The 16,761-nt window shown below is 41.8% G+C and overlaps 1 protein-coding gene across 1 annotated transcript; it reads left to right on the top strand.

Annotated features, from left to right (window-relative positions):
- Positions 1–2,052: 2,052 nt before the first annotated feature.
- Positions 2,053–15,440, top strand: LOC132767462 (retinol dehydrogenase 12-like). The gene is made up of 7 exons (XM_060762497.2): positions 2,053–2,182; positions 6,065–6,183; positions 9,409–9,564; positions 10,620–10,724; positions 13,076–13,285; positions 13,707–13,896; positions 15,105–15,440. Exons 1-7 carry the CDS (start codon positions 2,097–2,099, stop codon positions 15,205–15,207), a joined length of 969 nt encoding a protein of 322 aa, XP_060618480.1. The 5' UTR covers positions 2,053–2,096; the 3' UTR covers positions 15,208–15,440.
- The last annotated feature ends 1,321 nt before the right edge of the window (positions 15,441–16,761 follow it).

The raw sequence follows: 16,761 nt of genomic DNA, 5'->3' as shown, positions 1-16,761 counted from the left end.
TTTCACAAACATTACAATGGGCACAGATCACCAGTAGGGCATAAGAATTTCTCCTGCTCAGGGTGAGCACCATCCACTAGAAGAATGTTAGCCAGCAGCTGATAATTTAGCAACGTAATAAATCTAAGGACATCCGAAAACTCATCACCACAGCCCTGCCCCCCATTGCCCCATTTAGGGGGACCAGGAAATCCCATCACCTAAGGAATATTCTATCCCAGGTGTACACAAGCTATGACTTGTGTGCCAATTACGGCAAGCCAAGGTAATTTTCTACAGCCCCCACCACTGATGTCCCACATACCTATTTCCTTTGCCTAGAAAGCCCCAGTCAGTGGAAGGGGGATGGCCACCAACAAAGCAACGAATTAGTGTTTTTCTCTAATAAAAGTTTTATTATAGTTTCTGGCATACATGACCCACCAAAAACATGACAACAATGAATGTACACCAAACCAATAAGAAAATGGATTGTAACACTGAGCCAATCAGAATCAAGTTCATTATTTTTGAACATCCATAAAATATTGATGGCCACAAACAGAGAAGGCATGTTGGATGTGGGATTCTCTCTCTCCTTAGCATCCTTCCTCGATCATTGAAACAATAAAATCGACTTCTGATTCTGCTTTCATCTCTGTGTGCCTTGATTGGGAAACAGCTGGCAGACCTGAACAGACCTGAATTTGGGACCACTGGTAGGTACTTTCTATAGTAAAGGTAAAGGTTTTCTGCTGACATTAAGCCTTGTTGTGTCTGACTCTGGGGGTTGGTGCTCATCTCCATTTCTAAGCCAAGGAGCCGGCATTGTCCATAGACACTTCCAAGGTTATGTGGCCAGCATGACTGCATAGAACGCCGTTACCTTTCCACTGGAGCAGTACCTATTGATCTACTCATATTTTCATGTTTTCAAATTGCTAGTTTTATTAATTAATTTCAAATATTTGTACCCCGTCCTTCTCAACCACCCCCGCCCCCCCAGGGGGAAGGACGGACTCAGGGTTGGCAGAATCTGGGGGTAACACTGGGAGCTCACCCCACTCCCGGATTTGACCCTGCGACCTTTCGGTCATCAAGTTCAGCAGCTCAGCGATTTAACTGACTGCGCCACTGGGAGCTCTGTAGGTGCTTTCTATGTAATGCCATATATTGGAAATGCTGGCGTGCTACAAAATACTGCAATGTATATAAATGCCTGAGTGAGATGAGCCAAGGCTCTCAACAGATGAAATACAGTTTGTAATGTCTCAATATTGTATCAATTGAGCTTTACCAAAATTATACATGTACACTTGAGTAAGTGAGGAACTAAACCATCCTTGCACCTCAGTGCTATGGAACTCTGGGATCTCTAGTTTGGTGAGGCACCAGCACTCTTTGGCTGAAGCTAGAGACCTTGTAAAACTACAACTTCCAGGATTCCATAGGCACTGAGTTATGACAGTTAAAGTGGTGCCAAATTGCATTCATACTAGAGTGTACATTAGGCATGGGCAAACTTGAGCCCTCCAGGTGTTTTGGACTTCAACTCCCACAATTCCTAACAGCCTACCGGCTGTTAGGAATTGTGGGAGTTGAAGTCCAAAACACCTGGAGGGCCCAAGTTTGCCCATGCCTAATGTACACTCTAGTATGAATGCAATTTATCCTTGAACAGGCCAACTTTTGATATAACAGCTAAATTTATTCTGCCAAAGCACATTCCCACATGCAAGATGACCAAGGCTGGAAACAGCATGAACCCCCACGCTTTTTAAGACTCTAGTTTTTGCCTAAAGCCCTAAAAAGCTAAAGTTGAATGCAATGCTGCGATTTCACTTTCAAAGTGTTTTGGACTTCAACTCCCAGAATTCGCGAGAGTTGGCCAACTTGAGGGACTTGGAGTCCCCAATGGATTTGTTTCCTGTAGAGCACAGAACCCGGAATTGTACGCTGTGCATTTGTGGCCTCCCTCTTTGGCATCCGCAGCGGGGCCAATCCGGTGCGGCGGCGCTCTTCCTCGCCTGCTTGGCCCCGCCCACTACCCGTGGCCCCGCCCCCAAAAGCATATTCGGAAAGCTTCCTCCGGGCAGAGCCGCGCGACACGAGCCGAGATGCAGGACTGCCTGGGCTGCGCGCTCGCGCTGTGCCTCGCGCTCGCCCTCCCTTTGCTGATGCTTCTGGCCGCTCCTTGCATCAGGTAGGGAGCTCCTTGCAGCCCTTGTATGCAATCGGATGAGTGTGACCACGCATGGGCAAACTTGGGCCCTCCAGGTGTTTTGGACTTCAACTCCCACAATTCCTAACAGCCTATGGCTGTTAGGAATTGTGGGAGTTGAAGTCCAAAACACCTGGAGGGCCTAAGTTTGCCCATGCCTGATAATCTGTGCCTTCTAGAGGATAGGAGTGAATCTTTCCGTTTTTTTTAAACAAGCAGAGATACTCTGCTTGTATTCTTCCTCGGAGTGAGACTGTATGGCCATCTGTCGGGAGTGCTTCAGTTGTGTATTCCCAAAACTGAAATACGGCCTAATACATACAGCTTAATGGTGTAACATTAGAAAATGTTGACCATTTCCGCTACCTTGGCAGCCACCTCTCCACAAAAGTCAACATTGATACTGAAATACGACTCCACCTGAGCTCTGCAAGTGTACCTTTTTTCCAAATGGGGCAAAGAGTGTTTGAGGACTGGGACATCTGTAGGGATACCAAGGTGCTTGTTGATAAAGCTAGTGTCCTCCCAACCCGGCTATAAGCCTGCGAGACGTGGAATGTCTACAGACGTCACATGCAACTCCTGGAACGATTCCATCAGCGCTGCCTCCGAAAAACCCTCAAATCTCTTGGGAAGACAAGTGGACAAATGTCAGCATGCTGGAAGAAGCAAAGTCCACCAGCATTGAAGTGATGGTCTTCTGCCATCAACTTCACTGGGCCGGCCACATTGTCAGGATGCCCGATCACCGTCTCCCAAAGCAGTTGCTCTACTCCGAACTCAAGAACGGAAAACGGAATCTTGGTGGGCAGGAAAAGAGGTTTAAAGATGGGCTCAAAGCCAACCTTAAAAACTCTGGCATAGACACTGAGAACTGGGCAGCCCTGGCCCTTGAGCGCTCCAGCTGGAGGTCAGCTGTGACCAGCAATGCTGTAGAATTTGAAGAGGCATGATTGGAGGGCGAAAGAGAGAAACGTGTCAAGAGGAAGGCGCGTCAAGCCAACCCCGACCGGGACCGCTTTCCACCTGGAAACCAATACTCTCACTGCGGGAGAAGATGCAGATCAAGAATAGGGCTCCACAGCCACCTACGGACCCACCAGTACACTGATCTTGGAAGACTATGCTATTCGGACAACAAGGGATCGCCTAAGTACGGAAGTATTCCACATGACAGGGGGTTAATGTAGTCTCTTCCAACTCTAGGATTCTATTCTGGGGAAGAGGCTCCGGTCTTAAAAGGACCAGTGCAAGGTCCCTGCGTTGCTACCTGATATAATTCCCTGAACCATTTATCAGATTAGATGACTCTTGAACTTCTTAGGAGAAAAAGAGCCTTTCTTGCAGCTGTCCTCAGATGCCACACACAGGACTACTATAAATATTGATTTTGAACATTTGAAACATTAAAAAATCTCTGTTTTTGAGGCAGAAAGCATGTGATTGGAAAAGCTGTGTTATAAAACAAATGATATTTCAATAGAAATACACTATAACACTGATTCCAGAGGTGGGAAGTATCAATAACACAGTTATGTAAAGGTAAAGATTTTCCCTTGGCAATAAGTCTAGTCATGTCCGACTCTGGGGTTTGGTGCTCATCTCCATTTCTAAGCCAAAGAGCCGGCATTGTCCATAGACACCTCCAAGGTCATGTGGCTGGCATGACTGCATGGAGCACTGTTACCTTTCCGCCAGAGTGGTACCTATTGATCTTCTCATATTTGCATGTTTTCAAACTGCTAGGTTGGCAGAAGCAGGGGCTAACAGCGGTAGTTCATCCTGCTCCCCACATTCGAACCACCAACCTTTCAGTCAACAAGTTCAGCAGCTCAGCGGTTTTACCCACTGTGCCACCACAGGCTCCTTAATAACACAGTTTCCTGCAATGAATTGATTTTGAGATTAACGAAAGTTTGACAGAATCACATTTTTGCGGCTCCTTGTGATAGAATCGCAAGGATAGAATCATAAGGAGCTGTGGTGGCACATTGATTAAACTTTTGTGCTGCTGAACTGCTAACCAGAAGGTCAGCAGTTCGAATCCATGAGATGGGGTGAGCTCCTGTCTGTCAGCTCCAGTTCAGCAAATATGATTAGATAAATGGGTACCACTTCGGTAGGAAAAGGCAAGAGATGTTCCACGCAATCTTGTCAACCAGGAGGTGACAACACAGGCTCCTTGGCTTGAAAATGGAGAAAAAACACCTCCCTAAAGCCAGAGATGAGCACCGCCTCCAGAAGCTGGAAATGAAAGGAGAACCCTCTGTCTTTGTTTGTGTTTGTGTGTCTCATTGTATATAACTAAAGGCATTGAATGTTTGCCTGTGTATGTAAATGCTGTAATCTGCTCTGATTTCCCTAGGGGAGAAGGGCGAAATATAAATAAAGTGTATTATTATTATTATTATTATTATTATTATTATTATTATTTCAGAAGCGAGCAATGATGTTGAATGGACCGTCCTCTGGTTTGGTATGACATATAACATGTTATAGTTTTAAAAGACAATTTTCCAGAGGGACTTTTAGAGCACTTTCCAACTTTTATGCCAATTCCTCTTAAAACAATCTGTGGTATTTGAAGGATGAGTAAAGTGGGCAAATGTGGATATAGAAAGAAGAGAAAAGGACTGAGAGATTAGTGGCATTGCATCTAACTTGCTTCTTTCCAGATTGGTTATACTATAAATCCTGCCACCAGCCAGAACCAGTACTAACGAATTCAGTCATCACTTGATTGCGGAAGATGTCTTAAACCGACAAAGTACATTTTTGAAGAAACCAGTCCAAGCAGTCCCCAAACTACAAACATCCGAGTTACTAACTACTCATAGTTAAGAACAGGGTAATACAACATTCTGATAGATTACATTACTTGAAGGTTAGTCTGTGTTAGTCCAATGAAATTGAATCTGTTTGCTGATGAATCCTTGAATGGATGACAATATCCCTGGGGGAGAGAAATCTACCCCTAGGAAAAGAAATTCACTCCTGGAAGAGTTATCATGGGGAAAAGGTGTCTCCACTGAAGCTTTATCACCAGTCATTGTTTCTACAACAAGGATTTTTTCAAAATCCAGTTATCACAGGGACAGAAGGTGAGGTGAAATCTTTGTCGCAGCTATCAAACTGGGGTTCCAAACATTCAACCCCTTTCTGCAGAAGTTGCGCCCTTCGTCCAAGGAGGAAAAAGCCAACAAAAACAAACTGTCTTTTAGCAAAGAAAAGTTTATATGAAGGTATTTACAAATAAAGCAGAGTCCTTGGAATATCCAGCTGCTTCCACACAATAGCTTGTAAACACAAAGTCCTTATCTCCAAATAAGACGCCACAGTCTTGCTCTTCAGACGTTGTAGCAATAATACACCTCCCAGCAACTCCAGCCTTGGGCTCCAAACTCTCTCTCCAATCTTCAACCTTTCTCCAACCTATTTCCAGCCTCTAGTAACACAATGTACTTAGTCTCTATTAGTAGTACTTCAACTCCCACAGGTGGCTTGGTTGTTGCTGACCATACAATGATTGGACATGATTCTTACGATCACTTACCCATTTTTCACTTAAGAAATGACCTAAACAATATACAACTCTGACAATCTTCTGAACAGAGGCACAGACAGCAAAACAAACACCACACACCCTGTGCTATCCAAATCAAATATATATGGCTGGAGTTACATTTAAAAATGTACCTGTTCCGACTTACATACAAATTCAACTTAAAACTACCTAACCTTCTTGCTTGTAACAAGGGAACTGCCTGTATTTCTGGACTATTTTGGATATGAGGATGCCTCACCTCTATTCAAGGACTTGAAAACATGATTAAGTAACATATATATTTTTATTTGTTTTTATAGGAAGTTTATTGCAGGAGGTAAATGTACGTCTGCAGCAAAGCTGAATGGGAAGGTTGTAGTGATCACAGGCGCCAACACAGGCATCGGGAAGGAGACTGCCAAAGACCTTGCAGGAAGAGGCAAGTTGTTCATCCCCATCCATCAGAGGTTATTCCCTGTTAATCAAGGTTAATCAAGAATTACACAAAAAATGTAAATAAAGCTGTGGTCCTCACTGCAGCTGTAACCTTTTCAAGGAAGTCTTTTTGCTATTTTTAAATCATCAAATAACGTAAAATGACCAAATTTCAGTAATTTCTTTAGTATAAAAAAACTATACTGTAAACCATAGTCATGGTAACTTCCTTTCTAGCACTGCATATGGACGAAGAATATACCAGGCCATGTTTATGTAAGGCAGGGTTGGACAAAGTGTCACCTCAGATCCACATTGTAATCCACCTTGAGTCTCAATTTTGGTGAAAAGGTAGCATATAATTGGTGGTGATGATTATGATGATCGTAGAAATGTAGGGCCATGCAGTCCATCCCTCTACCATCCAAGAACACAATCAAAGCACCCCCAACAATGTCCATCCAGCCTCTAGAAGTATTCTAAGAGTTGCAAGTTACCATCTAATAATATTGAATCCCCTACATTTGGCATTTAAAAACATCTATTTTGCAAAACAGAAGTGAATTTCTGGCCACTTCTGAATTTCCCCCCATATTTTTGTCAGTTCAGGCAATATTTCTCAGGGTGGAAAACTGATTCCTACCTTTGTCTACACTTAATGGGAAAAGTGTACCGTAAACTGGAAATGCTAGCAGTCCATGATCAGGACATTTGTTTCTGTCCCACTATTTCTTTGTGCTTGCAAAACAGCTTCTGCACTGCTCTTCACTTGTTCAGCAATCCGCAGTTTTGCAGAATGGAACAATTAAAGGTCACTCAGGCCTTGGAAAAATTCCTCTGTTCGACAACAGCTCCCAGAACTCTCTGCAGCACAGTCATGTTGTTTGAAGAATTGTGCCATTTGTGGTCTAACAAAGGAACTATTTTTGCAGAGAAGACAATTTACTGTCCTTCACCTCCACTTCCCTCAGCTTGTTGACATGATTGTGGCTGCCCTTTTGCAAATAAAAGATTCAGAATCTCACACGATAACAGCAAATATATTCTCAATGTGTGAATCCTTATGAAGCCAAAAATTATACCACCCCAACAGTGGCATGATATGTAAACATGCTCAGCAGCCATGCAATAGGGACTTATAGAAGAAGAAACTTGGGACAGGAGAGAAATTAAACTGAGTATTTCAGAGGATGGCATGGCTAGTTGTCTCAAACTCCTTCCTGAACAGCAGAATTCAGTCCTGCAATTGAAGCCCCCAGTGACACAATGGGATAAACCCTTGTGCCAACAGGACTGCTGACTGAAAGGTCGGCAGTTTGAATCTGGGGAGTGGGGTCAGCTCCCGTCTGTCAGCTCCAGCTTCCCATGCAGGGACATAAGAGAAGCCTCCCACAAGATAGTAAAACATTCAGGCAGCCCCTGGGCAATGTTCTTGCAGACGGCCAATTATCTCACACCAGAAGTGTCTTGCAATTTCTCAAGTTGCTTGACACACACACACACACACACTCCTGTAATATTGTGTTATAGCCTAAATGTCAGTATTTCATGAAAATATGTTACAGTATAAAAGTAAAGTGGGGAATTCGTGGTCCTCCAAATGTTGTCGGAGTACAATTTACATGAACCTTAACCATCATAACCAATAAGGGATGGGGAGAGCTGCGGATCGTAATGTGGAGTTATAGAGTCTTTGTCCACCATTTAAAATTGAATCAATTACTTTGAGCTCTGCCAAGTCAGGTTGCCACATGTCATTTTGTACACAGATCAGTTCTTTTTGTAGAGCCATCAATAAAAGATGCCATCTGTTTGAATGGATTCCTATTCAAAGATTGATTTTAATATAAAGAACCATATTCTGGACAGGGAACTTGAAGCTGCCCCTCCAAAAATAACAACAACAACAACTTTATTCTTATATGCTGCTACCATCTTCCTGGGGGACTCGGGGCGGCTTACATGAGGACCACATCTGACATAGGCAAAATTAGAAAATAAATGCAATTATATAACAGATAAACAACATAATTAAAACAATGCAAAACCAGAAAAATAAAAACACCATGTAAATACATCAACCAACATCGACGACCAGTAGCTGGAAAAAGTGGGCATGTTCAAACTTGGGAGGACAGGGCAGGAGCTTGTACAAAATGCAGACTATAGGGGTAGGGCTGGGAATAAAGTGCTGGAAAAAGCGCTGCAAAAAATGGAACCATAGATTAGGGCTGGGCAGATCTGTTCAGGAGCTAAACTGTAGTTATTCAAAGGCACATTGGAACACGGAAGGTGGACAGTGTGGGAGCTAATGTAATCTCCATGGGGAGAGAGTTCCAGGACTGGCGGGCCACCACCGAGAAGGCAATCTCCCTCAGCCTCACCAACCGTGCTTGCTATTGAGGTGGGAGTGAAAGAAGGGCCTCCCCGGCAGATCTTAGAACCTGCATTCGTTCATAGAGGGAGATACAATCATGAAGATAAACAGGACCTGAACCATTTAGAGCAGTGGTTCTCAACCTGTGGGTCCCCAGGTGTTTTGGCTTACAACTCCCAGAAATCCCAGCTAGTTTACCAGCTGTTAGGATTTCTGGGAGTTGAAGACCAAAACATCTGTGGACGCACAGGTTGAGGACCACTGGTTTAGAATTTTATAGGTAATAACCTGCACTTTGAATTGGGACCAGAAACTTATTGGCAGCCAGTGGAGCTGCTTCAGCAGAGGCGTCATCTGCTCCCTGTAACTTGCTCCAGTTAATAACCTGGCTGCCGGCCTTTGCACCAGCTATAGTTTCCGGGTCATCTTCAAAGGCAGTCCCACGTAGAGTGCATTGCAGTAATCCAGTCTTGATGTAACCAAGACATGGACCACCATGGCCAAGTCAGGGTTCTCGGGGTACTGTTGCAGCTGGTGCACAAGTTTTAACTGTGCAAAGGCCCTCCCAGCTACTGCCGACACCTGAACATCAAGTGTCAGTGAAGAGTCCAGTTAACTCCTGGGTTGCTAGCTAAACAGCCACAGTTGGTCATAGCCTTGCTCTTTTGGGTGACATTATTTTCACCTGATTTCATTTTCCTCTCTTCTGCTTTTGCATTCTCACATGTAAAGTAGTATACAACATTTTTCTTCTTTTAAGGATATGTAACTGCCCATCTATCTACAAACTACAATGCTTCTGTCATACATTCATTTGTATAATTAATTTTCCCCTACATTTCTTTCTTGCAGGTGCTAGAGTCATTCTTGCTTGCAGGGATATGGTAAAAGCAGAGGCTGCAGCCGATGAAATCCGGACCAAGACAGGGAACCAGCAAGTTATTGCAAAGAAATTAGATTTGGCAGATACCAAATCCATCCGAGAATTTGCTGAGAATCTCCTGGAAGGTATGTCAGAGAGATCTTGATCCTTTGGATGTCTATTTCTGGCAGATAAGTTGGTTAAAGGTATAGTTGAACATCTGAATATATAATAAGGTTTTGAATAAACCTGCAAGTTGTTTTTTGCTTAAAGTTTTGCAGTTCCTGAAACCACTGTGATTATCTTCTGAGCAGCAGGAATTCATAATCAAATGTTTATAGAAACTCATTTTCCTTACCAATTTTCCATTGGCACGAGATTTTAATTGTCAAGTTAATTTTCAAGGAAATCAATTTAAATATATTTAAAAGTTTAAAGTAATCTCTTTGCTTTTTTTGGAGGGGAGGGTCTTTTGTTTTAGATCCACAATAATCTTGCTACTCTTAATACATATCCAATTAGGAAGATTACAGTAAGTTTATGGATTCCCCAAAACCGCAACAAGAGCCAAGCTTAAACATTGCAGTAGAGTCTCACTTATCCAACTTAAATGGGCTGGCAAAAATCCAAAAATGTTGGCTAATCAGGAGGGATTAAGGAAAAGCCTATTAAACGTCAAATTACGTTATGATTTTACAAATTAAGCACCAAAACATCATGTTTTACAACAAATTGACAGAAAAAAGCAGTTCAATACACAGTAACTTATGTAGTAATTACTGTATTTACGAATTTAGCACCAAAACATCATAATGTATGGAAACAGTTGTGGATCCGGACAGGAGGCAGACTGTGTTGGATAATACAGAATGTTGGATGAGCGAAGGTTGGATAAGTGAGACCCTTGGATAAGCGAAACATACATGCTGTTTGAATTGCCTTGCTCTGAGGCTGTAAGAGAAGAATCACGAGAGGCTCTGTTGTTGAACTTTGGTTCCCATTAATTTTGGCCAGTCGTGGGGGATGATGGGAAGAGTAGTTCATCAAAACTGGGTAGTCACCCATTCTACAGCTCTGCTTTGGAAGAAAGGAAGCTGTAGATCCTGTGGTTTATCGACAGCTGTGAGGGAGATCCAGTAGTATAAGTATTAAAAAAATTAGGCTTCCCTTTTTTTAATGTGCCCTGTGTTGTTTCTTGCAGAAGAGAAAGAACTTCATATCCTCATTAACAATGCTGGAGTTATGATGTGTCCCTATTCGAAGACAGCGGATGGCTTTGAAATGCACTTTGGAGTCAATCACCTTGGTAAGGCCCTGAAATATGGGTTGGGTAAATGTCTTTTTCCTCTCACTGAAACAGATTTCCCCCCATTAGACTGTAGTACAGTATGTCCCCATCCTGTCCCGTTCTCCCCCCACTCCCCACCCCATGCATCTGTGCGGGAGAAATTCCCGAATGTACCGTGGTATAGTGAAACTTATTGAAATGAATTACTTCTGCCATGTTACAATGGAGTCAAACAACAATGGGAAGTTACTGTGAAAATTATTATGTCCAGTGTTAATCATGTGCAAGAATAGTTTAAGATAATTCTTCTTCAAATGGGCCAGTTCAGCTAATGCACAACTGCAGTAGTTTGGCTTTGAAATATGTATTACAGGACTACATTGCTATCGCCAGAGAATTAGTGATCTTGCTTGTTAGGATGAGAAGACTACTGGACTGTGGATTAAATCCTGTGTTTGTTAAATCCTGTGTTTTGATGCTGATTTTACACATTCTTGTTAGTTATTTTATTCATCTACTAGCTGTACTCGCCACACATTGCTGTGGCCAACCTTCCCTCCCTCTTTCTCTCCATCTTTCTTTCTCTCCTTCCTTCCTTCTCTTCCTCTTCCATTCTTTCCCCCCATTTCTTTTCCTTCCTCTTCCCCCCCCCCTTTCTTTCTCTATCTATTCTTGGATTGCAACTCACAGCAGTTCTCCTCATTGATCTACCTACCTGTCTATATCTGGAGGATTGCTGGGAGTTGCAGTCTAGGGATAGGAAATTGGAAATATGCAGGGATTGGGATGCTCCCAAAGAGATCCAAGGAGAAGAAAGTTTGCATCTTGGAAGCAGTGCATTTGGATCATCCTATTCTCCTAAAGGGCCCAGTCTAGGGGATGCTGGGAGTCCGAAAGAGTGTGTAGATATGCTATTGCGTGTTTTGTTTGCCAGAGAGTCGTTTTGCGCATGCGCGGTAGCGTATTTTTGCTTTTTTGGCTTTTAAAGTCCCTTCCGCTGTGTTTTTCAATGTTTTTTGAATGGTGGTCACTCATTGGCCTGATAGATGCATTGCGTCCAAATTTGGTGTCACTTCGTCCAGTGATTTTTGAGTTAGGGTTAGGGTTAATCCCACAAACCAACATTACATTTTTTTATTTATATAGATATCACTTTTCTCACAGTAGTGGGATTCAAGGCAATTAACAGCATATTTAAACAATACAAATTAAAAATGATACAAAGTCTTTATAAGTCAGCACAAGCACCCCCACCCCCAAACTTGGGTACATATTCACAAGGTTAGTTGCTAGATCATGCTAGGAATAGAGGTGGAAAAAGTTGGTTTGTTTGGGCTATAGTGTTCAGTGACATGTTAGTTGTTAGGTTCTGTAACTTGCAACTTGGAAGTGTATTATTTCTGAGCTCTACCAGGTAAGTACCTTCTTAAGCATCCAGTTTTTCACCCATTTAGCAATATACCTGAGAGAACCTCCTTCTGCCTACATATATAGGCCACTTAGATGGATTTAAGGAACAAAAATTGCAGCAACTCTCACTACCCTTGGAGAAACACAGCAGAAGCATGCCAGCCAACTGCTTAAAAACCCAAAGATTAATAAAACATTACAGTCCATTCACTACACAGAACTGATAATGACTAAATACTACAAATACGTTTGGATTTTTGTGCAGGAAGAGGCCTGCACTAGATGGCATTTGAAATCCTTGTAACTCTGTGGTTTTATGTATAACCTCCCCAATAATTGCTATGGCTTTGATGCAGTGTTTATTATCATGTTAAATTTGGTTTGTTCACCTCCTCCTTTTAATTTTTTCAAGTGTTAACATGAAAAAATTACAGCTTACAGCTTAAGTGGATTGTTTCTTAATTTGAATTTTTTATTACAAATAATTGCATCCTATTAAAAATAAAACCCTACCTGCTTTGTAATGGTGCCACAGCTGAATGCCATCAAACTGACTTCCCCTTACAATCTTTTAATGTCTTTTAAAAATGAAAATACTTTATTAAATTCACCTGTGTTTTGGTTTTATATGCATAAAGAACCACAGGCCAAAGGGTGGAGAATAAATGTTTGAGAAGTGAAGATTGCAAATATAGCATGGCAGCTTATAGTACTGTGGGGACCAAAGTTTCAGGCATTCCTGCACACACGGAAACAATTGCATTTGAATTGCTACACTTGTTAAAAACATTTCCTTTATAACCCAAGATTCAACACCATGGGTTATAACATCTTTCTGAAACCTTCAGTTTTTTATTAATGCAGTGTACAGATATGGGATGCAAGCCTGTTTTATTGCAGACCTTTGGTGAAGAAACAATTTTGCTGTATCAAAAGTATTATGATTTCCCCTTTTGTAGGACACTTCCTTTTAACATTCCTGTTGACTGAGCGCTTGAAGCAATCTGCACCATCTCGAATAGTCAATGTGTCCTCCTTGGCTCATCATGGAGGGAGGATTCGCTTTGAGGACCTCCAAGGCGAGAAAAGCTATCACCGGGGCCTGGCCTATTGTCACAGCAAACTGGCGGGTATCCTTTTTACCCGGGAGCTGGCCAGACGATTGCAAGGTGAGTTGGAAGTCTGGCACCATGGTCTTGTTCTGTGAAGCCCAGTGAACATACCCTTACATTGTGGAAAACAGCGATCTGGGCAGAAATGGCTGCGTTAAGTTTAAAGTATGGCATTTCCTCTTTAGCTGTCACTGTTTTTCATAGAGGTCCTTAGGAGTTTGCCACATACTATTCCCATTAAATGTCCTTCATTGTGCAGATCTGTAGCCAATAGTACAGCCTGTCTCTGCCCAGTGATAGGAAATCACATTCATATCAGTACTGTGATCCTAAGCATGGGTCTAAACATCAACATGCGAATTTTTCAGGGACCAATTGTATGCTTTCAGACTAAAAATAACATCCTCTTTGCTTTTGCCAGATCAGGGTTCATTTTTGCAATGTGCTTAATGTTTACATGCATGGTTAATCTCCCTAGGTACTGGAGTTACAGTCAATGCTTTGCATCCAGGCACTGTTGCCTCTGATCTGACTCGTCACTCCACTATAATGAATTTTTTGTGGAAGTTGTTGCCTTTCCTTTTGAAAACATCTCAAGAAGGAGCCCAAACCAGTGTCTACTGTGCGGTGGCAGAAGAGCTGGAGTCAGTGAGTGGGAAATATTTCAGGTACGTTGAGGTTTAAAGATGCCCTGGGTTCAAAGAAGTAAAAAAGAGAGGGGGGAAAAATCACCCAAGTGCTACTGCAACTAGTTATTGCAATCAACAGAAACCTTATAAGCACTTTGAGAAGGAATCTCAATAATATAGTGTACAGCCATTACTTTATAAACACTTTGGGATCAATGTGAAGATTAAATTAGATTTCTGCTACATCATAGAAAGAAAAAAAATGGCCAACTTATAATGCATGGGTTAAATAGAGGGGTGACTATGAGTTCTAGACCACTTTCTGCTGCAATGGGTATGCCTGCCTCTCTTGTAGTTCTCACAGTGCGAGAAACCACCAAAACAGGGAGATACGCATGTACAATAAATGGCTGAGCATCCCTTATGTCCAGGGTTCCTAAATATTGCAAAATTGCCCATATGGGTAGCTGAGATAGTGTTGGCTTTACTTTCTGACGTTTCAATTGTACAAACCTTGTTTAATGCACAAAACTATTTAAACTGTAATGTATAAAATTATTTTCAGGCTCTGTGTATAAGATGTACAGTATAAGAAGCTTCCGTGAATGTTGTTTTTCATCTTCGTTTCCATTTCCAAGGTATCTTATTTGCAAATACAGTTTTTCTAAAATCTGAGGGCAAATTGGTATCTCAAACACATTTGCCCCTAAGCATTTTGGACAAAGGATGCTCAACTTGTAGTTGTTGTCAGCAGCAATAGTCTCTTTCGAAGGCTTAGAAGTCTGAATCCATCATGTCTGCCTAGAACAATGACAACATCACTTTGCACTCCCCATAGTCAGTGCTGATGATAAAGATCTGTACTAGAGTGCCATGAGTGCAGCACTCTTGTCTGTTGGGTTTCCAGTCTCGGAGCCCAACTCTGGCTGAATAATCCCAGTGTAGCATAAAATACATCTGGCAGTTAGGATATAAAGGTAGTCTCCAAGATCCTGCAGAAGTATTTGAGACTTGCAAAGCACATGTTCAGGAACTCCCCAAAGTGCATATGTATAGAAATTTCTGTGTTTGGAGAAAGGGATGAATGCCATTAATTTGTAACAGCAAATGAGAAGGTGCAAAGGATGGAGATTTCAGTAGGTTTTTACACATCTGCCTCTCTTCTCATCTGGCTGGATGTTGGGTAGTTTTGAACTACGGTAATGCTGTCTGAATTTCCTATGCAAACTTTTCCCTTTTTGTCACAGTGACTGTAAACCAGCCTATGTATCACCTCAAGGACGCGATGATGAATCAGCAAGGAAGCTCTGGGATGTCAGCTGTGAACTCTTAGGCATCCAGTGGGACTGAATCGTGGATGACCCTTATCTGTAGTTGCACCTTTCAAGAGAGAACAAACATTGGCAGAACTGAAGGCCAAATATTTCATGCTCACTGAACACAAAAATCAAACCAGATTTAGAGATTTAAGGCTGTTTCCATCTGAGTTCATTCTCAAGATGCTTGTTTCTAACAAGAGGGCAGTGTGTTTTCTAGTCTACATTTTCCACAAATGTACAAGTAAAAAAAGTTGTAGTTATCAACTATATGTATCTGACCTTTCTCATTCAATGTGGAGATTTGTTTAGACAAAGCTGAATGTGTTTAACCAGGATGGAGGAACCATGTTTTTGCAACTTGGAAAACTTCTGTTTATATGCTTTTCACACCCCAATCTTTTGTTAGGTCTGATCATAAAGGAGTTTTGGCTCTAGTTTATTTATATTGTCAGAAGCTAGTTTATTTATATTGTCAGAAGCAAGTTGAGGGTACAGTTAACATGTATTTTAAAAACGCAAACAACTTTTAAAAATTTGGCATTATGTTAAATGTTTTTGACCAGAAGCTGGCCACTTGGAGTGCCTCTGATGTTGCTTTGAGAAGGTCCTCCATTGTGCATGTGGCAGGGTTCAGATTGCATTGTAGTAGGTGGCCTGTGGTTTGCTCTTCTCCACCGTCGTCTGTCGTGGACTCCACTTTGTAGCCCCATTTCTAAACATTAGCTCTGCATCTCATGCTAGTGATCAAAGCATAGCATTTTGATTTAGGAGAGGGGGCTAGACCTACAGAAAGTAAGGTGCCGGAGAGAAAATGCTCCAGTTGGAACTGACTTCAGGCCGTTAGAGGTTTCCGGCATCTGTTGTTGGCATTCTTTAACCCACAAAGAGCAGATTTCTTCAATAAAGGAGTAATGCTTACAGTAGCTATAGCATTTATTGCAAGAATAAAGTTAGGGATACTTACGTTTACATATTAAAACCATGTGGGCTGTGTTTCTCTTAGGGCAGAACACAGATACGCTTGAGTGCATGGTTTAAGCAGGGACACACAGGTCTTACGTAATCTCTTTTCTCACATCTACAATTCTGAGAATTTACCAGATTGAGATATATGCTATAAATGGCCTTGGGAGACTTACTTTGAAAGATATCTAAGAAACTGATGAGAGAGTTCATCCTCCTTGTAGATCAGCCATCATTGTTACATGTAATATAAATGTGCTATATCTTTATCAGGATAGCAGTGTTACATGCATGTGCTTTTCTTTTTTGTTCTGCTCAAGATGACAATTGAAGTATGTGTATTCTTTACTGTCTTAAGAGATTGTCTTTATATCCACAGAAAGTTCTTGAGAAGATTTGTAATAGTTGAAGGTTGTTCTTTCCCGCAGAGTGCACCCTTAATCTTGTTTTTTGGATTAGAAGAACAGAGCTGATAAGATAAAGTATGCTTATGGAGTCAGACCAACTTGTGAGTGTCCAGCTGAATAGAACTTTCACTCCTTTATATGTTGACATTTCTATAACAAAGGTGCTGATATAAAGAATTAGAGCAGATGTCCTGAAAATGTTTTTTAATGGGCTG

The sequence above is a fragment of the Anolis sagrei genome, chromosome 1, assembly GCF_037176765.1.
Source record: "Anolis sagrei isolate rAnoSag1 chromosome 1, rAnoSag1.mat, whole genome shotgun sequence".
NCBI classification, from domain to species: Eukaryota; Metazoa; Chordata; class Lepidosauria; order Squamata; family Dactyloidae; genus Anolis; species Anolis sagrei.
The sequence above is the reverse complement of the archived record's forward strand: the minus strand, read 5'-3'. Positions and strand labels throughout refer to the sequence as shown.

Coding starts and splice junctions, on each gene's coding strand:
- LOC132767462 (XM_060762497.2), top strand. CDS start 2,097: ATGCAGGACTGCCTGGGCTGCGCGCTCGCGCTGTGCCTCGCGCTCGCC. Junction 2,183..6,064: donor CTGGCCGCTCCTTGCATCAG/GTAGGGAGCTCC, acceptor TTGTTTTTATAG/GAAGTTTATTGCAGGAGGTA. Junction 10,725..13,075: donor CTTTGGAGTCAATCACCTTG/GTAAGGCCCTGA, acceptor CCCCTTTTGTAG/GACACTTCCTTTTAACATTC.